Source organism: Micropterus salmoides, unplaced genomic scaffold (assembly GCF_014851395.1).
Source record: "Micropterus salmoides isolate LMB-PRFRI ecotype aquatic unplaced genomic scaffold, ASM1485139v1 Ms_hic_scaffold_1238, whole genome shotgun sequence".
Lineage (NCBI taxonomy): Eukaryota > Metazoa > Chordata > Actinopteri > Centrarchiformes > Centrarchidae > Micropterus > Micropterus salmoides.
Window position 1 is genome coordinate 1 of NW_024040306.1, and position 27,089 is coordinate 27,089.

Here is a 27,089-nt window from a genome sequence, read left to right on the forward strand (position 1 = left end):
AAAACGCAAATACAAAATTCTACCCAAAATGTACACAAAGAAATTAGAAATCTCACTGTTATAGTGAACACTTGAAGTTAAATGACGTCGTTAGCAGGCTGAATGTAAAAAATGCTTCTTTCAGCTCAAATGCGGCGTTCTGAGGTTTGAGTTGCTATAAAATGAAATTGTGTTGTTGAAAGCAAAGGATTTATTTTAAGACATAGCATTGGGCATAATTTTTGAACTGCAATGTCTGTTTTCACTTTTTTATTTGACATTTTTTGACCAAATAATTCATTCATACATTAAAAAATGTCAGATTAATTAATAATAAAAAATAATTGGTAACTTTCAGGACTGACGCTGATATTTGGCAGCCTTGGGCAGCTTAACGGATTGTTCATGCATTACAATTGGCATGCCTCTACACACACAAAAAAAAAAGAGCTAGCCTTCTGAATGAGATTTTGTTCCATCTAACCTGTAACAGGAAGCCTGACTGTGTGGCACATGAAGTGTTTTAACCACATTTACCAACATTTAAATCCTGTATACCTGTAATGTAACAATAAGAATAGAGCATTTAAAATGTGTGTACCTTGTCCTGAAGGAACAGCACTACATTTCTTGGGCCGACGTTCACAGCTTTCTCCAGGTAAGAGGCCAGCTGCTGCTGCTCGACGATGTGACCGGCTGTAGGAGGGGACTGGCTTGGTAGGGAGATCCTGGTGGAGATTCAAAGCAGTGGCAGAAGAAGTGTTCAGGTCATACACTGAAGCAAATAAAGCCAAAGAATAATCTAAAAACCCTAAATGTCCAGGACATGCCTTCAAGATCTTACTTAGATAAGAGCACAAGGTGTTATCAGCAAAACTTACTTACAGTAGCATAAGAAAAATAATCCTTTATGCAGAATTTTAAAGTGTAGCTGTTCAAAGTGGAGTGATTTTTTATTTACAGATTCCTTTCCTTTCTGTTTTGTTGGGCATCATATATAAAATGATCATATGTTTTATCAGCTCCGAATATAGTGGAGAAAAAAATATAAAGTAGCATAAAACGGAAATACTTACATAAATTTAAAGACAATAACCTTAAAATTATACTTGCATACATTACTTGAGTAAATGTACAGAGTTACTTCCCAACACTGACTAAAATACACACAAAGTGAACAACAATGTGTGTTCTGTTAGCTCCAGTCTGTGCCTCTCATGTATAACCATTACACTCAACTCACTGGGTTAAATGTACTTTGTTACTTTCCACCACTGGATACAGGTGTTTTAGACAACAAGGTTTTTATGTTCTAATTCATTAAAATATCCCTCCTACTACCAGTGGTGCAATGTAAGTACATGTGTGTATTTCCATTTTATGCTACTTTATACTTCTACTCCACAAAAGGTAAAATTGAACTTTTTACTTTTTACTCCGTAAGTACATTTACACAATTACTGTACTTATTGTATATATATATATATATATATATATATTATATGTTTATGCTTGCATTGTACAAAAACAGCAGGGACATAATATGATTTCTGGCTACCTGGTTAGGAAATACAGACACATCTTGAGAAGGAAACACAAAAATGGGATTTATCGTGCAGAAAACAGAATATTTTTTCCATCCAGATGAAAATACCTTCAGTAAACTTGGATGCTTAGCTCTGTGACTCCATGGTAATGCATGAGAGGCACACACAAAAAATACAATACAATTCCCTCTGAAATGTAGAGGGGTAAAAGTAAATTACAAGACAAGAACCTTAAAAATGTACTTGAGCACAGTGCTTGAGGAAATGTACGGTGGCCCGTAGGTTTCAGGCCTAAGATACAAAAGCCACAACACAAATACAAACGCTGTTGAAAAAGGATGACAGCACAAATTATCCAATGTAGATTTTCCAGGCAGGTGTCATGTGGACACGTTTAGTGATTTTAAATAAACACACTCCAGTAAAATGTCACCGACCAATCATAACTGCTTACCCGTGAGTCCAGGTGATTGCACCTGACATTCATTAGGATTACAGGAAATTCTCATGTTACGCTTCCTTAATTTAATTACTCAACCGCAGTCTATTTTGCATTTTATTCATAACATAGCAGAGAACTATTGAGGTTAACTCACATCTTAATAACACCAACCAACACAGAGCTAACGTTAGCTAACGTTAACCGTTAACCGAAGCTACTAACGTCAGAGAAGAAGAGCGTCAAACACCCACTGACCGGCGGAGCAGCCTGTATTATAAGGGGAAAAAAAAACCAAACTCAACATTACTCACCCCTCGCTTGTCCACAGAATAAGCGGCACCTGTTCATCGCAATTCCCCGTGTTTAATAAGCTTAATAAACCGAGGAAAACGGCCAAAGACGCAGAGATGCGGTGGAGGTGCATCGTCCCTTCCGTCGCCATCTTTAGAATCCCTGACAGCAAGGTGACGTCGAGTGGGGTCACGTGACGCGGGGATGATGAAGAGGACGCTCCTCTGCAGCACTTTTCTCTCCTCACGTCCTAAATATAAAACCTTATAACAGAAAAAATCTATCAGACACACAGAAATTGCCCTACTTACTACGAGAAATGTGCAAATGTCAAATCATTGCAGCAGCATTTATCTCCTCATAATGCCACCAGCTGATAACCAGAGGAAACTCAGACTAGACTAACTAACATTAAATGAAGTAATTGTTGTTGTTTGTATAAACTTACTATAATATTATCATTATTATTATTTTAATAACTGTTCCTTGGAAAATTGATACTGCTTGTCAAATAGCAAGACATGTGCGGTGGAGGTGTTTTTAATAGATATATATTGTTTTTAGTTTATTTATTTAGTTTTTTCTCTTTCTTTTGTTTAAAAAATGTCATTTTATTGTTTATTATTTAAATATATTTATTTTATGTGAATTTCTGCTTTGGCAACATTGCTTACCTCAACATTAATGCCAAGAAAGTTAATTAAAATGACTACTGTGAAGCATGTTGTGGGTGACCTGTCCCGAAAAATTCGGAATTATGAGTTAAGATCCTGTGCTGTTTGTTTTAGAAAATTAGCTAAATAAAACATTAAAAAGCCCTTATCGTGGAAACAACTGCGTTATTATAGTCACAAACAAAGCGTGAGTGCTCGATCCTCCTTTTTGTTTTTTTTGTGTAGATGAAGATAGTAGAAGTTGCAGTTGCGAGTGTTGCTGCAGGCACCCACGGAGAAGGAGATATCTGTCACAGACAGATGTGATAGGCACCGCACTGATGAAAATTAACAAAATTAATAGTAACAGATCGTGATTTACACAGTTACATACAACACGGTTATTGTCTAATAAGAGTTTTAGCGTTGAATTTTAATTTTTCATGTATTGGGGTTTTAGTGTTCAAACTCCCCCCCCGAATTTCACCTGTAACCATCTGTTCAGTGGTGGAGGATGTATTTAGATCCTTTACTTAAGCGCAGTGGAAAAATACTCAATCTGCAATTGGAAATTTTACTTTAGTAAAAAGTATATGAGTTTAATCAGGAAAATGTACTTAAAGTATTAAAAGCAGTAAAATGTCCCCTGTGGCTGTTGTACTATTATATTTATTCATCATCATCATTCTTATTATTACATTATTATCCCTTATGCATTCATGTAAAAGCAGGATTTTACTGCAGCACTTGTTGAGCTGCAGCTCTTTTGAACTATTTTGTATCAGATTGGAAGTAATGATTATTTTCATTATGGATTACTCTGCTGATTAGTTTCTCCATTAACTCACTGATTGTTTGGTTTATAAAAACATCGTTAATTTAGCAGGCCATTTCGAGGTATAAATATTTACTAAAATATATACTCATATACTTATATGCAAAATCATAATCTGAACTAACAACTAAAGCTTTAAAAAAATGTATTGGAATAAAAACTACACTTATTCTAAAATATGTACAGTAGGAGTAGAAGTAAAATAGCATAAAATAAAAAGTTCAATAATTGAGTAAATGTAGATATATTCATCGATGATAGATTTTAAATTGATCTACTAGAGTAAAATTTTACCTTTGAAATGTAGTGGAGTAGAAGTATAAAGAAGCATAAAATGGAAATAAAATGGAGCTCTGGGTAATGTGTGACGGCATTTCTCACTATTTTCAATATTTTTATAAAAACTCACTATATAGTGCTCTACAAACAACTCGATGACACAAAAATGTTAAACTAAGATGGAGACCCTGCTGTCTGCATGGGTTCATATAACCAAACAGAGATCTGAAACATGAAACCTCAGTTCCCTCCCTTGTTTGTTCTCAGGAACTTTATTAAACAAATATTAAAGTAAGAAGTCTTTTGTTCTGAGATGATTCATTTTTCACATTAATGTAATTTGATTATCTGTAATTATTAACGTTTTGTCCATTGGTCTGTTGCAACTGACAAGGAAGTCATCCGACTTTGTCATTGGTGACTTGTTTGCACAAGGAGAAGCAGTTTTTATACCCCAACACTATAAATAGCCAGTTTCTGTTCCACCACCATCATTGACTTTGATCATTGATTGACTTCACCGCTTTAACTCAATCCAGATCTTCTGACAGAATGCTCCACTCCAGACTCAGCATCACACTGTGTAAGTATACAACAAACTACAAGGTAGATCTGTTTATCTTTATACAGCACAGGGCTTCATAATGAGATTAAGTTGTAATTCCCTTAATGAGACTGAAGAAATTATAATTATGTGGATTTGTATTAAATCATTAAAAAAGATTTTTGTTTTCTTGCTGAAAACTTGCTGAAAACTCTCTATTATACTTAATTGGAGTAAAAGCAAATATTCTCAGGCTTTGATATTAGAGTAAGAGATAATAAAAAGATAATAAAAAAGTTACAATTGCCAATATCTGCTAATAACAAATGTCTGCATTGTATGTTTTTTAAAATTTGACATACATTTCTTAACTTTTTATTCTATTTTAATAGAACAGACCCCAAACTAAAATTTTAACTGACATTTTGTATAAACTTATAAGCACAATGATTCATTCATTCAAGTGTCAAGAGTTAATATGTAATACATTCTGCAGAACATGAAATGATTAATAAAGGATAACAGGCATAAGTCATCTTTTACAAATGTTAATACATTTGTTAACATGAGTTCAACTGTCAAAGGTTTCTTACAAGTAATTTAATAAAATCAAGTTTCAACAAATGTCACAAGAATGAACACCACAAATATCAATAATATGATGTATAGTTTATAAAATAATTAGTAAATTATTAATTAACTATTAATAAAGCCCTTAGTATCAAACAAACCCTTTGTAAAGGGAACCTGATGTCAAATTGTCTAAAAATATATCTCTCTGCAGGTATTAATTGTTATTCAAAGATGTAACGTTCAATTGACCTGTGAAAGATTTCTGTGATTTATGGTGTTGTCATTAACTCCCAGAACATTGTTAAACAGGATTTACACAAAAGTTACAAGACTGAAATAATAAACTTTTAAAAAGTTTTTCTTTTCCAGTGTTGGCAGCAACGTGTTTGCTTATGAGAGCAGGTAAATGGATGTTTGAATTTTGTATGACAAGTTTAGATTATACTTCCATAATGATCCATGATTCTCAAGCTTAATTTTTTTTTACAACTACCTTCTCACTTTCTTCTCACAAACAACCTTCATTTTCATTTTCATTTTGTTTTCTTCTCCTTCATTCTCTTCACTAATCCTTCTTCTTTCTGCCTCTGTCACATGCTCATCCTGCTCCTCTGCTAAGGACAGAAACACACAAACAGGACTGATATTATAGTGTTACGAATACCATCAAACAGACTTAGTGTTATTAAACAGTGTTAACTTATAGAAAGCTGAAGTCTTGACATCACGTCCTGTCCAGCCTTTGTTCCACCAACTTCTCTTGCTCAATGTAATCTCTTATCATCTTCATTCATAAGTGTAACATGAAGCGTGTTTCTGCTGTTTACTTTCCATAATTTAAGACAAATCAGCTCCACTGCAGTTGCTGCTATTAGATATCGAATCCTTTGTTATTTTAACAAAGTTAAACAACATCTGCCAAACTTCTAAAGCCACATTGTATCGAGGGAATAAAGTGATGATTTTAATTTTGCCACTTTCTGGAGTAACCGGACCTTTTCTCTGCTATTTTATTCATCCCAAAACTGTTTTACTGTTTCTAACTGAATGTTCATAGGAAGCTTAATTTGGTCTTTTTGGTTGTTATTCCACAACAACCGTGTATTTGTTCCATTATGCACAAATTATAGCACAAACCTTTCTTTCCAGGACATTCTGGAGCCCAACAGGTTTCCCCCAACTTTCCGACCACCTCATTCACAGAGAGAGTGATCACCTGTGATGACGACCTCAACGTCCACCGCCTGAGCTGTGGTATGACTGAACTCAAACAACTACAAGTACAAACAGCAGTACATACGTTGTTTTTTTTTTGGCTGTGAGTTTTCCTCCATTACACCGTCCCTCTCTCCTTGTTTCCCTCTGTGTTGTATAACAGAGAGTGGAGTGATCTTTGTGCAGACAGCTCTGTATGGGCGAGCAGACAAAACGACCTGCAGTGAGGGCAGACCTCCACAGCAGCTTGCCAATACACAGTGTTCTCATCCGGACACCTTGGACATCATGAGGAAAAGGTACACTTCTAGCGGCACCAGCAGGTCAACGTTTTCATAAATGGCATTAAATAACTCAACTTAGATGATTGGCACCAAATGTTATGCATACAGTTATGGTCACCAGAGGATTAATCCGAAAGACTCCATGAGGTTGACTGTTTTTGCTTTAGGGAAATATCTAGCAGCTATTGGATGGATTTCTATGGGATTTGATACTGATACGTCCCCAGGATGAATCGTAATAACTAACTGATTTCCTACCTTTTCTTCTAGCACCATCATAACGTCAAAATTTCAGTTTGTCCAATCTTTGGTCTTTGACATTCCCATCAGTGTGTCAGAAAATGCTTCCAAGAATCGGCATGCAAACATTATCAGCATGTTAGCATGTTGACATTAGCATTCACATAATGCTTTAAAGGTTTGGTGTGTAAATTTTAGTGGCATCTAGTGGGGTCCGCATCTTACAGCAAATAGCAACAGGATTGCAACCAACTGCTCACTCACTGCTCATCCCTCCCTTTGCAAGAGCGTAAGAGAAGTTTCCCAACACGATCTGTCGTCTCTTGTGCTAAATAATACCTGTGGTCTTCCATTGGTCCAACTTTCACTTCTCTTTTTACTTTGAACAAACCAGACAACTACTACTACTTCTTTTTCTTCTTCTTCGTATGTAATACATTTTATTTGTAATTTTTGTTTTCAACATAGTGTCGAAATGCGCTCTGTAGAGCAGCTGATCCAACATGGCGACTTCCATGTAAGAGGACCCACGGTGTATGTAGACAGAAATTACTTAAGTATATTATATTGTATTTCTGTCAGTAGTTCCTTCTAAATATTCCACACTGAACCTTTCTTAGAGCCTCATAGTGCCACTTGAGTGACTGTAGCTCCTTAGTCTTTGTGACTGACCGGCCCACTGATATCTGGCATTTTAAGATAATAGGCATCAGCTGATGCCTGTACTCACAAAGCGGGCCGACACATCTGGCAGCCTTGTCAGTATAGCTGCTGTGGAACAACTTAGCGCTAAACCTGGAAACGAGCTCTTCATACTTTGTGAGATTTAGATAGTGATGACCTGTCTCTCCCATTGTAAATTACAGCAAATCCAATCTACAACCATTAGTGTTAAACATTTATACTTTAGAGTGTAACACAGTTGAAAGACATCACTTCTGACAAACTGTACCCCACAAGTTATGTTACAATTCCTTCACACGTCTGCAATACAAAGCGTGATGTAAATTGCTTCTCATACTGTAGTCTCTTCAGAGAGATTTGTGATTCACTAAACCTGGAAACGAGCTCTTTATCTTTTCCCTGCAGATGTAATGGCAAGAGGGTGTGTGAACTAAACACAAACACCTTCCGTGCTTCTGATCCCTGCATTGGCATCTACAAATATCTGGACACCACCTACACCTGTCTCCCAGCATGTCAGTGACTTTTGTGCACGTAACTAAAAGTGAAGCAACAGTGTAACATGTCTAATGTTATTTATCTTTACTTTGACAGTCTTCAGCATAACATGTGAAAGGTCTCTGGCAAGCCTGCAGTGTGGTAAGATCACACTTTCTCTTTTGTTTTTGGTGGATTAATGTGATAAAGTTATATTTTCTATGCATTTCAGCATTCATCTGAATATTTTACCTTTTGTTTTTGTCAGATGAAGGGCAGGTTATACTTGTCTATAGTGCTGATTACGGACGTCGTGACCCCACCACATGCTCTTACCGACGACCTGTCTCTGATGTTCTAAATGTGTGCTCACTCCCCACAAGCAAAGTTGCTGAAAGGTACAGCTGCCCAGTATTCTTGTTAAACAATGGGGATTAATATCATCCACGTTAATTAATAAAAGCTCATGTAAAATCCATTTTTCCCAGTCTTCTGTGCAAATTCAAACCTGTATTCACTCACATCACTCTGCCTCCACAGCTGTAACGGGAAAAACAGCTGTACTATCAGAGCAGTCAACTCAGTGTTTGGAGACCCCTGTGGCACCACTTATAAGTACCTGGAAGTGGCTTACACATGTCAATGTAAGTAGCTGTTTCACTCTACTGAAGCTGATCTGTGGTCCTGAAAAGCAAAATATAATTGAATATGCAATATGAAGAAAAAGGGATTGTGACGAGATACAGTATGTCCACACCAAACTGACAGCAGCCTCTCTGATCATGAAAGTAATTCATTAAAGCACAAACACACAGCCTATAGAAATCTATTAAGATATGATCCATCAGGGGAGCTACCGTCTCGTTAAGAGGAGCCAAGCTCCCCCGTAGTTTGCACCCTGCCTACAATCTCGACCAGTCTTTTAATCGTAGATTTGTTTTTCTGGTGCCGAAATGTTTCTTGGTGTTATTAAAAAAACAAAACATCACTTAATTTCAGGTTAAAATGCGTTGTAACGCACATTACTGAGATTGTAACGGGTATATATTACCCGTTTTTTATATTACTGCGTTACAACAAAAAGCAATAGATTAATATAATTGTATTACTTTTGTAACGCGTTACTCCTAAAGGCTAATTTATACTTCTGCGTCAAAGACGTGCACCTCCTCCAAAATGTAACTACACGTCGAGTTGACGCGGACCGTAAGTTCTGTGATTGGTTGGCTGGGTAGCCTCCCAATGCCTCCAAGCCAACCGGAAGTACCCCGTGGTTTGAAGTAACTTTTAGTAGCAGCCAAAACGGCGGCTGTAACACAGTGAATCAATATATTTGACCGTCACAACCCGAGCGAAATGACTCGTTTCGCTATCAGAATGTGATCCATTTGGTCAATTTTACCCCCATTTACATTAGCGGAGGGCTAAACTGGAAGTTAGCCTGCTCGGCCGGCAAAAGTCAACACAGCGTTTGGTGGTGTAATTTCAGAATGACGGACACACCTACGCACAAGTATAAATGCATGGTTAGGTGCGTAGCCTACGGCGTAGGTACGCACGTAGACCCTACGCAGGAGTATAAATCGGCCTTAACACTGCTAACTAGTCTTTATCCTAGTGATTAAAAGCTCCAGAAAAAGTTAGTAAGTAGACCTTGAGTTAACATTGTTTGTCAAACTGCTATTTCCTGGTCAAGGATGAACTTTAATGCTCAGTGTGTAAAATGGTGGATTATAAAATGTCATTCTGCAGCAACAGAACAGGTTTATGCTCTCAGAAACTTAATCCATCTGTCTAAAGTCAATGTTTTATTTCTTATTTTGCAGATCCTGGCATTTAAACAACAAAACATCGCACTGTATGTGCTTCGAGTAAAAGGCATTCAGCAGAATGTTTTCAGTTTATGATAAAATGAAGTAATCAAGAAACCAATGAAACTATCAAAATCCCAAGTACACCATATAGCCAAAAGTATTTGGACACCCGAAAAATACATTTGCATTTTACATTTAGCTGATACTTTTATCCAAAGCGACTTACAATTGCTATACATGTCTGAGGTCGACTGCCTCTGGAGCAACTAGGGGTTACCAGGGACTACAGTCGAACATTAGCCTAGCTGGCTAAACTGGCACATTTACAGAAATGTTTATCAATGTGCACTGTCTCTATAAACTTATACTCTACAAATAAAATAAATTGTCTTGCTCAGAGACACAATGGTGGATGGGTCACAGTAGGGGATTGAACCCAGGTCTCTCACACCAAACATGTGTTTTATCCATTGCCCCATCAGCACCCCACAAATACACTCATGTAGTGGTTCACCATCTCATACCATGCTAGTCAAGTGCACTGTGGTAAGCTGTTTGTGGTAAGATGATTTAATAAGCCTTTGATTGAGTGATTGATTTGAATTTCTTTTGTCTCTGGTCTGTTCAATTTCCACCTCACTGTAAATAAAATTTACGTAGCATTGCCTCGTGTTCTGTTTCATTACACTGAAATATTATTAATGGTAGTTTAGTCCAATAGCTAATATTTCTGACTCTTATTTGTGTTGCAATATTTTTTGTGAATTTAAGTATTTTTGTTGTATGTACCACTAGCTATCTGTCCATGGTCAAAACATCTCAAACACAGCTCTTCCTCACTCCTTCAGACTGTCATTAGATACGACTCATGAAGTTTAAACATAATATCTTAAACAAAAATGTTTTTTTACAGCTCTGGTACATAGCCTAAAAGAAAAGGCTTTAATACATTTGGTCCATACTGTAGGTAAAAATACGTCGGATTATATAAATTAAATGTTTTATTAAAGGCCCCCTCTGCTGATTTGATATTGCACTTATATAAAGTTTTGGTACTTATAAAGGTAATATCAAAAAAACATGGGTTTTTAGAATACATACTATCCTTACCAACCAGTAGAATCCTCTCCTATATCATTGCACGGTTGCATTTTATTTAAAGGTTCAGTGTGTAAGATTTAGTGGCATCTAGTGGAGAGAGTGGCCAGTCAAGAAATTTGGTTTCTTTAGGTATGTTAAAGAAATTATATCTATTTAATTATTCAGTAAACCATATATTACTGTGACTTGGCCACTGACAGATAACATGGAAAATTTAAGTAAAGAGTGTGAAACACTGTCACTGTTTCTGCACCACAGTCCATTAAACACCACACATTAGATAAAGTTTATACAAACATTGATAAGGGAAACACATTCATTCTCTCTGTGATGATGGACCATGCCAAAACCATCCGCCAACATTAATATCTGCCCCGCTGCCAGATTATGGTGCTTTGATAGTGTCAAAAAAATATAAATAAATAAATACTTTGATAGTGGTGTTGGAATAGATCTCAGTCATGGCAGCAACAGTTACTCACATAATCACTTCCTCTTTAGGGGTTTTGCCTACAAAATAAAAGCGTGAGAAGCAGTGGCGTTGCTATCTCTCAAGACAGCCTTGTTACTAGCTCTCACCTCTGCCAAGAGGGTGAGGGAGCTGTGTGCCCTGTCGGTTCATCCCAGCTGCATGCTGCTTCGTGGGGACCACAGTGCAGCGGTGTTAAGATCGAACCTCTCCTTTGTTCCTAAGAACATGTGGAGCTCGTTCAGGTCAAGGACGATACATTTGGATGCCTTCCACCCCCTGCCCCGCGCTGGGCCTAGGTAGGCGAGGCTGCATCTGTTGTGTCCTGTGTGCGCCCTAATGCATTATATGGAGCGCATGGCCCCCATTCGACACAGTGATCAACTGCTCGTTTGCTTTGGTGACGGTGCGATCGGTAAGCCTACGCGCGGGTTGAGAAAGACCCAACCTCGGTGGTCCGGGCTCACTCCAGACAGGGTGTGGCTGCGTCAATGGCCCTCGAGCGTCGAGGAGATTTGTACAAAGGCGTCGTGGTCTTCACCATGTCCGTTTGTGTGTTTTTACCTCTTGGATGTGTCGGGCTTCTTCTTTGTCAGACATCCCTGTAAGGGGTCAGGACAGTTCAGGTGTTTGGATCTATCTGAATCAGATCCCTCTTGGTCATGCCAAACCCCTAGCGGTCTAGTGACCTTCTGTGGGGTGGCCCACTGCCCCATCACTTAGGATGGAGGGCCTGTGGCTTGTGTTGGTGAGGTGAGCTGTGGCTTGTGGAGGCTGGGTGGACAGTCATCGGGCTCCACGTACTTTAGCCATAGAGTCCAGTAGAGGGCTCTACGATGGTGCCGTCTGCTGAAGGGGTTGTCGGATGCTGAGCAGTGAGGACCCCGCTATTTATACGGTACGCACGTACGGTAGCGTAACAGTTTTTCATAGGGTCATTTGTCCACTGCCAGTCAACCACTTGTATTGAGTCCTGACAGGACTATGGTGAGGGGTTCATTCCCCAAACAGCTAATTAGGTGTTGCTATAGGTTCCCCAAAAATAATAAGTAAAGGAAAGACTAAACATGACAATGCAAAAAAAAAAAACACTGTTGGGCTACAGCAACATTGTGAGTGATCCTCAGGAAAATAAAGAAGAAAAATATTTTAACGTCAGTAACTAATATTATGTTATGTTGACATGATACAGGATAATGTCTATGATCATCATCATGGTAAGTGTGACTGGTGGCATGGGAAGAGCAGATGAAGGAGGCCTTTTGTCAGAAAAAGGATCAATTTGAGGGCCTAGTAAGCGACTGTCACAGACAAGGCTGGAAGACAAGGTGCTTACCTGTGGAGGTTGGATGCAGAGGCTTCACGGGACAGTCTCTCTGTAGGGTATCACAGGCAAGAGGAAAAGGAAAGCAACCTTCAAAAGCACAGAGGCTGCAGAGAAACCCTCCAGATCACTTTGATCACCACTATCACTTTGAAAACTCTAAAATGGTTTAGAGAGTTTATTCATAAATACCAACTAAATGCTAACATATGAAAGACAGCAGTATTTACTTGTGGTCAATAGCTAATTGTTCAAACTAATTGCTAAAACGTAAAAAAGTAGTCTTAATATATGAAGCTACAAACCTGTACTTCTGGTGAGGAGTCCTTCGTTGTCCTTATGGTATGTCTCTGTGGTTTGTCGGTCTGGCAGGAAACCTTTTGCAGGTACTGACTGATGTGCTGGCCTGTATACAGGATACAGTGTGTACCTGTATCATCAACAGTGCAAAGACTTATGGAGGAAAACATTTATTACACAGAACATTTGACTTTGACTGTATTTTGGTTTGTGACATACAAAAAGTTCTATATGGAAACACCCAGTGAGACTCAGCGTTGGTTACAGTTACTCATTTTTCGGACGCTTTTATCCAAAGCGGCTTACAATTGCTAAACATATATGGCAGAGGTCGCACACCTCTGGAGCAACTAGGGTTTAGGTGTCTTGCTCAGGGACAGATTGGTGTCGCAGTGGGAATTAAACCTGGGTCTCCCACACCAAAGGCATGTGATAAGACAACCCATTTCAATGCAATGCAAGAACACATGAGCCCAACAGGAAAGACACAGGGCTGGTGACAGTATTCTTTAACTGTAATGGAGCTTCAGTATTGTCATGATGTATTGTTCTTCTTGTGTGCACACTTTGTCTTCGGTAAATATGATACAGGATTATACAGGAAGGATGAAGATTTTTCATTTGTTGTTACTGTGGTAAATATAACAATATTGATAATGATTTTAGAAGTCGTGTAATCTGCAGTTTAGATATTCTCTGTCAACAGGGTTTAATGTTTGCTTGGTCCTTATTAACTTACCTGCTTTATGATATGTTGCAGTTCTGCACATTATCCATTCTAGTTGTTTACACGCTAGCAACTGCACTTACTGTATATATGTTTCCAGAATGCAAGGAAATCTCAGTGTCTAGCTAAAGATGAAAACAGGATTGCACAAAGGAAGGAAGGATTTATTGCAGGCTCGTGTATTAGATTACATTAGTTTTAGATAGTGGTGTTGGAATAGATCTCAGTCATGGCAGCAACAGTTACTCACATAATCACTTCCTCTTTAGGGGTTTTGCCTACAAAATAAAAGCGTGAGAAGCAGTGGCGTTGCTATCTCTCAAGACAGCCTTGTTACTAGCTCTCACCTCTGCCAAGAGGGTGAGGGAGCTGTGTGCCCTGTCGGTTCATCCCAGCTGCATGCTGCTTCGTGGGGACCACAGTGCAGCGGTGTTAAGATCGAACCTCTCCTTTGTTCCTAAGAACATGTGGAGCTCGTTCAGGTCAAGGACGATACATTTGGATGCCTTCCACCCCCTGCCCCGCGCTGGGCCTAGGTAGGCGAGGCTGCATCTGTTGTGTCCTGTGTGCGCCCTAATGCATTATATGGAGCGCATGGCCCCCATTCGACACAGTGATCAACTGCTCGTTTGCTTTGGTGACGGTGCGATCGGTAAGCCTACGCGCGGGTTGAGAAAGACCCAACCTCGGTGGTCCGGGCTCACTCCAGACAGGGTGTGGCTGCGTCAATGGCCCTCGAGCGTCGAGGAGATTTGTACAAAGGCGTCGTGGTCTTCACCATGTCCGTTTGTGTGTTTTTACCTCTTGGATGTGTCGGGCTTCTTCTTTGTCAGACATCCCTGTAAGGGGTCAGGACAGTTCAGGTGTTTGGATCTATCTGAATCAGATCCCTCTTGGTCATGCCAAACCCCTAGCGGTCTAGTGACCTTCTGTGGGGTGGCCCACTGCCCCATCACTTAGGATGGAGGGCCTGTGGCTTGTGTTGGTGAGGTGAGCTGTGGCTTGTGGAGGCTGGGTGGACAGTCATCGGGCTCCACGTACTTTAGCCATAGAGTCCAGTAGAGGGCTCTACGATGGTGCCGTCTGCTGAAGGGGTTGTCGGATGCTGAGCAGTGAGGACCCCGCTATTTATACGGTACGCACGTACGGTAGCGTAACAGTTTTTCATAGGGTCATTTGTCCACTGCCAGTCAACCACTTGTATTGAGTCCTGACAGGACTATGGTGAGGGGTTCATTCCCCAAACAGCTAATTAGGTGTTGCTATAGGTTCCCCAAAAATAATAAGTAAAGGAAAGACTAAACATGACAATGCAAAAAAAAAAAACACTGTTGGGCTACAGCAACATTGTGAGTGATCCTCAGGAAAATAAAGAAGAAAAATATTTTAACGTCAGTAACTAATATTATGTTATGTTGACATGATACAGGATAATGTCTATGATCATCATCATGGTAAGTGTGACTGGTGGCATGGGAAGAGCAGATGAAGGAGGCCTTTTGTCAGAAAAAGGATCAATTTGAGGGCCTAGTAAGCGACTGTCACAGACAAGGCTGGAAGACAAGGTGCTTACCTGTGGAGGTTGGATGCAGAGGCTTCACGGGACAGTCTCTCTGTAGGGTATCACAGGCAAGAGGAAAAGGAAAGCAACCTTCAAAAGCACAGAGGCTGCAGAGAAACCCTCCAGATCACTTTGATCACCACTATCACTTTGAAAACTCTAAAATGGTTTAGAGAGTTTATTCATAAATACCAACTAAATGCTAACATATGAAAGACAGCAGTATTTACTTGTGGTCAATAGCTAATTGTTCAAACTAATTGCTAAAACGTAAAAAAGTAGTCTTAATATATGAAGCTACAAACCTGTACTTCTGGTGAGGAGTCCTTCGTTGTCCTTATGGTATGTCTCTGTGGTTTGTCGGTCTGGCAGGAAACCTTTTGCAGGTACTGACTGATGTGCTGGCCTGTATACAGGATACAGTGTGTACCTGTATCATCAACAGTGCAAAGACTTATGGAGGAAAACATTTATTACACAGAACATTTGACTTTGACTGTATTTTGGTTTGTGACATACAAAAAGTTCTATATGGAAACACCCAGTGAGACTCAGCGTTGGTTACAGTTACTCATTTTTCGGACGCTTTTATCCAAAGCGGCTTACAATTGCTAAACATATATGGCAGAGGTCGCACACCTCTGGAGCAACTAGGGTTTAGGTGTCTTGCTCAGGGACAGATTGGTGTCGCAGTGGGAATTAAACCTGGGTCTCCCACACCAAAGGCATGTGATAAGACAACCCATTTCAATGCAATGCAAGAACACATGAGCCCAACAGGAGAGACACAGGGCTGGTGACAGTATTCTTTAACTGTAATGGAGCTTCAGTATTGTCATGATGTATTGTTCTTCTTGTGTGCACACTTTGTCTTCGGTAAATATGATACAGGATTATACAGGAAGGATGAAGATTTTTCATTTGTTGTTACTGTGGTAAATATAACAATATTGATAATGATTTTAGAAGTCGTGTAATCTGCAGTTTAGATATTCTCTGTCAACAGGGTTTAATGTTTGCTTGGTCCTTATTAACTTACCTGCTTTATGATATGTTGCAGTTCTGCACATTATCCATTCTAGTTGTTTACACGCTAGCAACTGCACTTACTGTATATATGTTTCCAGAATGCAAGGAAATCTCAGTGTCTAGCTAAAGATGAAAACAGGATTGCACAAAGGAAGGAAGGATTTATTGCAGGCTCGTGTATTAGATTACATTAGTTTTAGCTAGGTGTACATAAACACTTAGTTGCCAGTTCATTATCTATATATTTTCTATTTCTAACAACATTCAAACATTTAGTCATTTGTATCCTAGAACAATGCTAGTACAGCACAGCTGTGCATCTAAAAAATTAAGTCTAAAATTCTATTCAAAATGAATCAGAAATAATACTGATTAAAAAATAGCATCAAAACGACACTGGGCATGAACATGCCGGTGTAAACATGAAGCAGATGGTTTGTTCCGTAGTTACAGAGGATTTGGCGAAAGACTAAAGTACTACAGACGAAGAACCAATAATGAGCTGGGACTGTTACTGAATGTAACAGTGGTGTCGGCTATGCTTCAGGGGGTGTGGCTTTGGTAGGAGCCCAGAAGGGAGGGGGTGGGAGTTTCGCTGTTGGATGCCTAGCAGTTTCTTAGTTTCTCAAACTTATCTACCCTGCCTTTGAGTGTTTAAAGCCCAGATTTTTCAGGGGGAGGACCCCCCTAATTAATCAGTTGTAATTATAAAAATCATAATTAAGGGTGTACGCCACATTTCGCCCGATATCAGCTGGGATTGGATTCAGCAGTTGATGATGGAGGGATGGATGTATTTATGGCCTATGATATTTAATAATTACGATGTAGCTCAGTGATTTATAGGTAAAATAAGTTAGGTTATAAGGTTCTTTTTAAAAAATGGCATAGCAAGGTAGCAACAGAAAATGAGACAGTTGATAGAGTTACTGTGTAGAGGTCATTTGCTGTTGCTTAATAGATGTACTGTGGGTAGACGGCGGTGGGGGTGGGGCGAGGGAGAGTGGGGCTGGGCAGAAGGAGGTGAAAACATGAAAGATTTAAGGGCTGGGCTAAGCTCGCAATGTTTCAAGAGCCTGGAAACTCCCCTGCCCCCCAACACAATAAATAGCAGGCGTCTGTTCCACCAGAATCACTTCAGCTCTTCAGATTGACTTCATCGCTTCACCTCAAACCAAATCTTCTGACACCATGCTCCACTCCAGACTCAGCACCACACTGTGTACGTACACAACAAACTACAAGGTCAATTTATCCATCTCATGATATTTGGGGATGTTTCCAGTCAGGATGTTTTTTATTGCTCCTCTGTAAGACAGACATTTTGTTTTCTAAAGTTTCCTTAAGAAATACAGCAGAAATGATAATTATGTGGGTTTGTATATAATCAGCACGATTGACTTTTGATTTTTTACGTAATAACTAATGTCTGCATTGTATGTTTTAAAAAAATAATTGATTCTACTTTAATAGAACAGACCTCAAACTAAAATTTTGCCACAATTAAATATGTATAACATATTACTCTGTGATATATCTGTCATAAGTTGTTATAAGCTCTTTTAATGGTTAATAAAGCATTTACTGATATTTATAAATAGGTTATAAACCATTTTGGTTGGACAGGTTGAGGGGAAAAAAACTCTGGCTGATGAGTCATTCAGAAAGTGTCAAAATTGAATAAGCAATCAAGTCTGCAGATAAAATATGATGTGATTAATAGACAGTCTTCTTTTACAAAAGTCAACACTTTCATTAATATGAGTTCAACTGTCAAAGGGTTCTTACAATAAGCTAAGTGTGCATTGCATGTTAATTAATTTAATGAAATCAGTTTAACAAAGCAAACGTCACAGGAACAAACACCAACACCTGTCAATATTATGATGTATAGTTTAAATAATTAGTAAATTATTAATAATAATTAGCAAATAATAATAAGGCCCTTAGATTCAAACTTTGTAAAGGAAATTTTAAGTCCAATTGTAAAAAATATCTCTGCAGACAGGCAATAATTGTTAGTCAAAGACATAAAGTTTAAATGATTATATTTTAATTAAACAAAACAAAATATTGACCTGTGAAAGAGTTCTGTGATTTATAGTGTTGTCATTAACTCCCAGAACATTGTTTACACAAAAATTACAAGACTAATAAACTTTAAAAATGTGTGTTTCTCTTCCAGTGCTGGCAGCAACGTGTTTGGGGTAACTGGATGTTTGAATTTTGTATTACAAGTTTGGAATATACTACCATAATGAATCATGATTGTTGTCATGCATCTTTTTTTTTTACAAATACATGAGTCACAGTTTTGCATTTTGTTCTGTGATTATTAATTTAACAGCAAATTAACTTCTCACACACTGACTTTTTTGCTCTTTGTCTTCTCACAAACCACCGTCACTTTCATTTCCTGTTTCCTCCTCCTTCATTCTCTTCACTAATCCTTCTTCTTTCTGCCTCTATCGCATGCTCATCCTGCTCCTCTGCTAAGGACAGAAACATACAACAGGACTCATATTACAGCCTTACAAATACCATTAAAGAAGCCACTTGACATTAGTGATGCAAATTTCCTCCCAGTTGCTACAAATGAGGCTTGAAATAGATGAAGCACAGCACTGATCACGCTTGCATTAGCTGTTCGCAGCTGTTTCATTCATGCTCACTGGCTCTTTCACCAGCTTTGTGGCTGTCAGCTGACTTGTAACATCCAGTCATATTCAGGCGGTGCAGCCATCATAACCCGACGCTATTAAAGGCCGTTAACATTAAAAAGGTGAAGACCAAATTGTCGCAATCAATGAATTCGCTCGCAACTGCAACATTTTTCACAATGACTTCAGTTTATCTGAACTTAAACCTGCTTATTTGACAAAAAGCAATTAGTCTTGACAGTGCTGACCTTTAAGGGTATGGAGACGTCAGCAGTTGTGATGCACCATCCACTCTCATTTAACCTTCTCTGTCAGCGTATAAACAGATCGACAACAGAGACATGCTTTACAGACAATTATCGAGGGAATAAAGTGATTTTTCTAAATTTTGCCATTCTCTGGTGTAACTGGACCTTTTTTTCTGCTGTTTTATTTATTCCAAAAGTTTCTAACTGAATCTTTAAACTTAATTTGGTCTTTTTGGTTGTTTTTCCACAGCAGCCATGTATTTCTTCCAATATGCACTAATTATAGAAGCTCAGCATGTTTCCCCCAACCCCCTCATCCGTAGAGAGAGTGATCGACTGTGATGACGAGTACAACGTCCACCGCCTGAGTTGTCGTATGACTGAACTCAAACAACTACAAGTACACACAGCAGTACACATGTTGGGTTGTTTAGGCAAAAAGCAAAATGATTTAGTTGTGCACTATTTGCTCCTGTTTTTAAAACTAAAGTGCCCACTTGTTTTAGGCTTTTTTATATGGAAGTACTGTAAATACTAAATATTCAGTAGGAACAGATCTGAGAGCTGCAGAGAAGCTGGGGGCGCTGGAACATATTGAGACCAACACATTGTCAGTTTCTGACTTTTTCATGGGATTTGTTGACGCTTCAGAAAAAGAAAAATATCTCCTCATCCTGTGAGTTTTCCCCTATTAAATTTGTTTTCCTCTCTCCTTGTTCCCCTCTGTGTTTTGTAACAGAGAATGCAGCCATAAGTGTGCAGACCGCTCTATATGGACGTGCAGACAGTACGACCTGCAGTGAGGGTCGACCTCCACAGCAGCTTGCCAACACACAGTGTTCTCTGAAGGGCACCTTGGAGGCTATGAGGAAAAGGTACAATTCAAAATTTGAATCTAGCTCCACCAGCAAGTCACTGTTTTAATTATAGCCATAAAATAATTCAGCATTGGATGACTGGCACCAAATGTTATACTACAGAGCCGTAGCCTTTTTAACTTCAATTAAAATTATACATAGGCTAACTTTAGGGCAATTGTATCAGGGGGCAATTTCTCCAAACAGAAACAAGCTAGAGTGATGACACTTAATCTGCACATGCTCAGTAGGATTCTCTCTCTGCCTGTTGAAAAGGAGCAGGATCATTTCACCTCAGCAGAAGTTTTTAACTAAATACTGATTTTAAGGTATGAAAGTAAATTTTTGGATGTACAGTAATTAATCTTCTGGTGTCTAAAGTTTAAATTACCAAAAATTTAAACATACATAGATTTCATCTCTAGGTTACTGATTAACAATTAACACTAACAAACTATGCTAATATGGTTGTGTCTAGCGGGCATACAAGATTTTATCATGGCTGCAACATCGGGGGCAATTGTAACACAATGTTCACTGATGTTCCAAGCCACATGTAAGCAGCTTGTTTGTCTGTGTTGACTACTTTTGTTAGAAAGTGAACATATTTCATTAAATTTAAATGTAAAACTACATTAAAAAAGGCTGTATTAAAAGAAATAGATTTGTTCTAGTATAAACAAATCATCAATTAACATAGGTTAACGTTCTTGTTAACGTTTAAAAGAAAGTGTGAATCTATATCTTAATCTTAAAAGTAAAGTTCCTTTCAATTTCAGTTTGTCTATATAGTGGATTTAAAGTAGTTGATTGTATAAGACCCAGCAAAACCAAAGAAAATGACTAGTTCACTTGTGAAAAGCAATTTTATGAAGTTAGAACAGAGAACTTAATAATTTGAACCATATAAAAACATTCTTTAGCATTAGCAGCAAAGTAATTACTTTGAACTAGCCTAGGCTTTTACTTGACATACAGTGGGTTAATATAACTTCTTGCATTTAATTAAATATTATAGTATTTTTCTTATAAGTTAAAATATATTAATTATATTATTAATTAGTGCACATATATGTTTTTCTTGTATCAAAAGATGACTTGTGTATCTCAAGTAGTCTGTGAGTTATTAAGGAAAATGTAACGAAATGTTACAATTGCCCCCGGTCTCCCCAACCTGATAGGCTTGCATTTAGTTTTGCGGAGATTCTCTGCCATGTGAATTCCCTCCTGTTGATGTTCTGATAACTATTTAGATTCTGGAAACTCACAAACAGCGAGCAGTCTCTCTTCCTATGATTTGTGCTGCGCGTCGCGTACAAAAAGTTCAAGACAGTTCGCGTGTGAGGCGACCACGACGCAACAGTTTCACGGGAACGCACCCAGTACACCTTGTGCTCGACCACTTCACCTCACTCTAAAAGGGAAACTTGCTACTGAACACAGACTGTTTCTGCTGCTCCCAGATTAAAGAAAAATGTTTCTGCTGATACCTGCTTAGAAAAAAACCCAAGAAAACTGGACTCTTAAGTAAGTCTGAACGACCATCTTTGGTATCTTCACCTGAGGCCAAGTGTAAATGCTTTGTCAGTTTCCTGGGAAGTGATGAAAGGACATTGTAAGTGGGGGATAAGTGGTTATTTTTGTCTACAGTGCTTATTATGGACGGCGTGACCCCACCACACGCTCTTACCAACGACCTGCCTCTCAGGTCCAAAATGTCGACTGCTCAAACCCCACAAGCAAAGTTGCTCAAAGGTACAGCTGCTCACTTTTTGTGTACATGTTGTCTATGAAGACAGTTGAAGGGGGTGATGATGGCGTGGTGGATAAGACACATTTCTTTGGTGTGAGAGACCTGGGTTCAATACCTATGACATATCCACCAATGTGTCGCTAAGCAAGACACTTAACCCCTAGTTCCTCCAGAGGTGTGCGACCTCTGACATTTATAGCAATTGTAAGTGGCTTTGGATGAAAGTGTCGGCTAAATGTAAGACTCTCAGTTGTCCAAGGTGTGTTAAAATCAAGGGCACATACTATGTTAATCTTCTCTCAGATGACACCCATATCTCACATTCTTCTGTGCACTTTCAAACCTGTATTCACGCTGTAACGTGAAAAGCAGCTATACTATCAGAGCAAGCAACTCAGTGTTTGGAGACCCCTGTGTTGGCACTTATAAGTACCTGGAGGTGGCTTACATGTCAATGTAAGTAGCTGTTTCACTCTACTGAAGCTGATCTGTGGTCCTGAAAAGCAAAATATGCTTTAGTATACAATACGGAGGAAATGGGATTGTGACAAGATACAGTATGTCCACATTATGCTGTTAGCATACTGCGAAAACATTAAATAAGGAAAGCTCATTCAGTAAGTTTGTGTTAAAGGATCAGTGTTTTTCTACCTACAATACAATATGATGAGAACATTTAAGATCACACAGATGTTTCTTTCTAACATAACCCTTTTTTGGATTCTTTTTACAGGAGAAAATACCTGGGCAAACCACACAGAGGTTACAATGGTTATGAAATTTTTGCTTTATTGTTTATTCAAAAAGTATGTTTTCACTTTTAATATTTGAAGAATAAAGGATTTTACAATTGTCAAAGGTGACGCTGTCTCCGGTTACATACACTGGGGTTACTGGTGTGTAAATTTTCCCAAATCAGGGTAGTTCGGCAGTTAGATGAAATTCTGATATAGTAAAAATCCAGAACAAGGTATTTTTCTAACATAACCTATAACTGGACATGCAAACATTTGCAGCTTACATTACAGCAGATAAACACCAGAGAAATATAAAGCATGACCAATTTGCTGTGCCACTATGGTTGCTGAGCTACGACTGAACAACGGCTGGGTTTAACAAAGGGTAAAAGATAAGGAAAGGTTTACTTACTAGTCTTTATCCTAGTGATGCTCCAGAAAAAGCTAGTAAGTGGACCTTGAGTTAAGATTGTTTTTGTCAAACTGCTATTTCCTGGTCAATGATAATTTTTGATGCTCAGTGTGTAAAATGGTTCTGCAGTAACAGAACATGTTTGTGCTCTCTGAAGTCAATGTTTTATCTCTTATTTTGCAGAACCTGGGAATTAAACAACAAAACATCACAATGTACGTGCTTTGAGTAAAAGGCGGACTGAGTCAGCAGAATGTTTTTAGTTTATGATAAAAGACAAGTAATCAAGAAACCAATGAAACTATCAAAATTCCAAGTACACCATATGGCCAAAAGTATGTGGTCACTGGAAAATACACTCATGTAGTTGTTGACCATCTCATACCAGGCTAGTCAAGTGGACTGGAATAAGGTGTCCACATACTTTTGGCCATAAAGTTTACAGTTAACAAAATAATCAAAATGGAAAATAAATATATCGCATTACGCAGTAATTGATTTGATTTTCTGATTTTAATGAATCAATTTCCTCCTCACTGTGAAACACAAATAAAATTCACTTAGCATTGCCTTGTGTTCTGTTTCATTAGACAGAAATATTATTAATGGTAGTTCAGTCCAATAGCTGATATTTTTTTTAGCTAGTCTTATTTGTGTTGTAATATTTTTTTTAATGAATTTAAGTATTTTTGTTAAAACAAATAGACCATTAGCTATCTGTCCATGTTCAAAACTGCCCAAAAGAAGCTCTTTCTCGCTCCTTCAGACTCATTAGACACAACTTATGGTGTTTTATAAGCATCTAAAAAAAGGGATTTACAGCTTATTAATTATTTACTATACAATTAATTAATTTTTAGATTTTCTGTGATTTGTATTGCTTTTCTCTAAAGTTTTGGTACTTACAAAAGACAGATTAAAAAAAAATATTGTCCTTACCTTTTGTTGTTGTTAATCATAATTTTTACTTTAATTTTAATACTAGTTGTTTGTCTAGGCCTGTCCTATTCTCTCCTATATACATTACACAATGCCTCCATGTATTGTCCCTGTCAAATAAATAAATAAATTTGAACCTAAATAATCTAAAAACAAACAAACAAAACAAAAGACAGCTCAATTGTTAATGCAACTGACTTTTGTACAGGTGATCGTGGGTTAGATTCCTGGTCAGGGCGGGGTATCCAGGTGGACCATGGCATCCCACAACCCAATGCTCAGTGGCTAGTGGATCTAAGAACAGATCACAGCAATCTCCCAGAACAAGATCCAGCAACCATTACAACGGCAGACATCCAACAAAGAGTGGCAGGTATGAAGAGCTGGACAGCACCAGGCCCTGACATGATCCTGAATAAACTAACTGCACTCCACGAACGTCTGGCAACACAAATGAACCAAATGCTGATGGATGGGACCCACCCAGAATGGTTAACCCAAGAACGGACAGTCCTGATCATGAAGGATCCCCAGAAGGGAACAATCCCATCCAACTACCGGCCATTAACCTGCCTCTGCACAACATGGAAGCTCCTGTCAGGCATCATAGTGGCTAAGATGAGTAGGCACATGGCTCAATACATGGATAGGGCCCAGAAGGGAATGGGTAGTAATACCAGGGGAGCCAAGCACCAGCTACTGGTTGATAGAGTCATTCGAGACTGCAAGACGAGGACAACAAGAAAGCCTACGACTCAATGCCACATACATGGATACTTGAATTCTTTCATCGAGAACTCAATGGGGCTGTGGAAAACAAGTTTGGAAGCCAATTGCACAAGTCACCATCAAGTGCGGCATATACCGAGGTGATGCACTATCCCCACTGCTGTTCTGCTTAGGCCTGAACCCCCTCAGCCAGATCATCACAAACACCGTCTACGGATACCGGTTCACCTCTACATGGATGACATTAAGCTGTATGCCAGAAACGAGCAAGACATCGACTCACTGATCCACACTACCAGGATCTACAGCAACGACATTGGAATGTTGTTCGGACTGGACAAGACCACTGTTCAGGATGAATCGACAAAGATCCAGGAGTACACCAGGAAGATGGCCCCCAAAGATGAAGGGCTTAGTGAATACCTCAGGCGGCAGAAAGCAGTGAGGGTGAGGACAAGGAAGATGAAGAACCTTCATGGAGAGACAAGCCGCTGCATAGAATGTAGCACAGACAAATATAAGAAGTGGCTGATATCAAGAAATCCTACCAGTGGCTGGAAAAGGCTGGACTGAAGGACAGCACAGAAGCACTAATCATGGCGGCACAAGAACAGGCACTCAGTACAAGATCAATAGAGGCTGGGGTCTACCACACCAGGCAGGACCCCAGGTGCAGACTGTGCAAGGATGACCCTGAGACAGTACAGCACATAACAGCAGGGTGTAAGATGCAGGCAGGAAGTGCGTACATGGAACGCCATAACCAGGTAGCTGGCATAGTGTACAGGAACATCTGCCATGAGGATGGGCTGGAAGTCCCAAGGTCAAAATGGAAGACACCTCCTAAGGTAGTTGAGAATGACCGAGCTAAGATCCTGTGGGACTTCAAGATCCAGACTGACAAACTGGTGATGGCGAACCAACCAGACATCGTGTTGATCGACAAACAGCAGAAGAAGGCTGCAGTGATAGATGTGGCGATCCCAAGAGACAGCAACATCAAGAAGAAGGAACACGAGAAGCTTGAGAAATACCAAGGGCTGAAAGAGGAGCTAGCTAGATATATCTATATCTATATGTTTATGGAAATTTCACTTAATGTAAATAAAAACATTTCCACCATAAAGTGTTGCAATAAAGGCAGAAATTAGTGCAGAAAGCAATATCATGTAACTTCCTTAAACTATGATCATAAAGAGAGAACACTTTAGATAATGTCTTGTAAACACGGCAGCAGTTCCACCAAAAATATAAAAAACAAAATAAAAAAAAAGTTGAATAGTTTATTTGCATTCACATACTGTACAATAGGAAAGAGTGGCAATCACAGTAAGGCCATAGATTTATAAAATCACCACAGATCACTTATCTGTAGCTTTAACACCCTTACAAAAACCATTGATCTCTGTGCATTCAGAGGGTTAAAGGATCTACAGAAAACCATGCATTTCAATCCTTGACGATCTACAGTACTAAGAGATGATTTGCAAACTTGATTTGATTACAGAGACAGTGCAGGACACAAAAGTGGACTGATTTAAAGAGGTGGTATTCTGGTCATTTTCAGGTTCAAAATCTTAGAGGTTGCACCAAAACAGGCTTACATGAATTAATTTTCAAAAAACACCATATTTTTTGTCATACTGCACATTGCTGCAGCTCCTCTTTTTACCCTGCGTGTTGAACGCCATGTTTTAGATATGGAGTGATACACCCTGCTTCTCCATGATCTTTGATGGGAGTTCCTAGTTTAGGACTACTAGCCAATCAGCAGCAGATAAGGGCGGGTCAGTAAGAAGCCAGTAAACACAGCTTCGGTTCAGCTGTATATCCCCTTACCAGCTTAGCAACATGGACTGGACCAAGAGTTTCAGAGCGGTAACAAAAATATCTTTCATCCATAAAGTTTTAACTGAGCTCTGTCTCTACATCACAGTAACAACTTTATGTCCACTAACTGCCTGGAGGGTAGCTAGCTAGTAGTGGTGTGTGCTGCCGCTCAGTGTTTTTGAGGGCGTGTCGGAGCAGCTGCTTGGCGAGCGTTATGTGAGGTGAATTTAGCAGCTCATAGGGGAACAGCTGGACTACAAACGAGCTGTTCTCAGGCAGTTCAGAGCAGAGTTTGCTGTGGGAGATGGGAACTCCCTTTGGGCGGACTTTGGGATTTTCACTTTACAAACCTATTACATTCACAAAAAAAAGGAGAGGGAAAAAGCCACAAAGCATAATACCACTCTTTAAAGCTTCATGGACATGACAGCATTCTTTCCAAACAATCATTCACTCAGCATGCCTCTCGCCTAATGACGACTGTGAAAGTTAACCATGCAGATTAGTGATGTCCTGCTGACTAACTTCATTAGACTAGAAATTAGGAATCTATATT

General features: G+C 39.0%; 2 protein-coding genes across 2 annotated transcripts; one reads left to right on the forward strand and one right to left on the reverse strand.

Annotated features, from left to right (window-relative positions):
- Window positions 1–550: 550 nt before the first annotated feature.
- LOC119900100 (V-type proton ATPase subunit S1-like) lies at window positions 551–2,441 on the reverse strand. The gene is made up of 2 exons (XM_038714860.1): window positions 2,280–2,441; window positions 551–707 (listed from the first exon to the last, which is right to left on the reverse strand). The coding sequence occupies exons 1-2, from the start codon at window positions 2,408–2,410 to the stop codon at window positions 566–568; spliced, it is 273 nt and encodes a 90-aa protein (XP_038570788.1). The 5' UTR covers window positions 2,411–2,441; the 3' UTR covers window positions 551–565.
- Window positions 2,442–4,537: 2,096 nt separating this feature from the next.
- On the forward strand, window positions 4,538–10,522 carry LOC119900101 (L-rhamnose-binding lectin SML-like). Its single transcript, XM_038714861.1, has 9 exons — window positions 4,538–4,609; window positions 5,513–5,545; window positions 6,293–6,397; window positions 6,522–6,657; window positions 7,972–8,081; window positions 8,161–8,205; window positions 8,312–8,441; window positions 8,584–8,687; window positions 9,870–10,522. Exons 1-9 carry the CDS (start codon window positions 4,579–4,581, stop codon window positions 9,881–9,883), a joined length of 708 nt encoding a protein of 235 aa, XP_038570789.1. The 5' UTR covers window positions 4,538–4,578; the 3' UTR covers window positions 9,884–10,522.
- The last annotated feature ends 16,567 nt before the right edge of the window (window positions 10,523–27,089 follow it).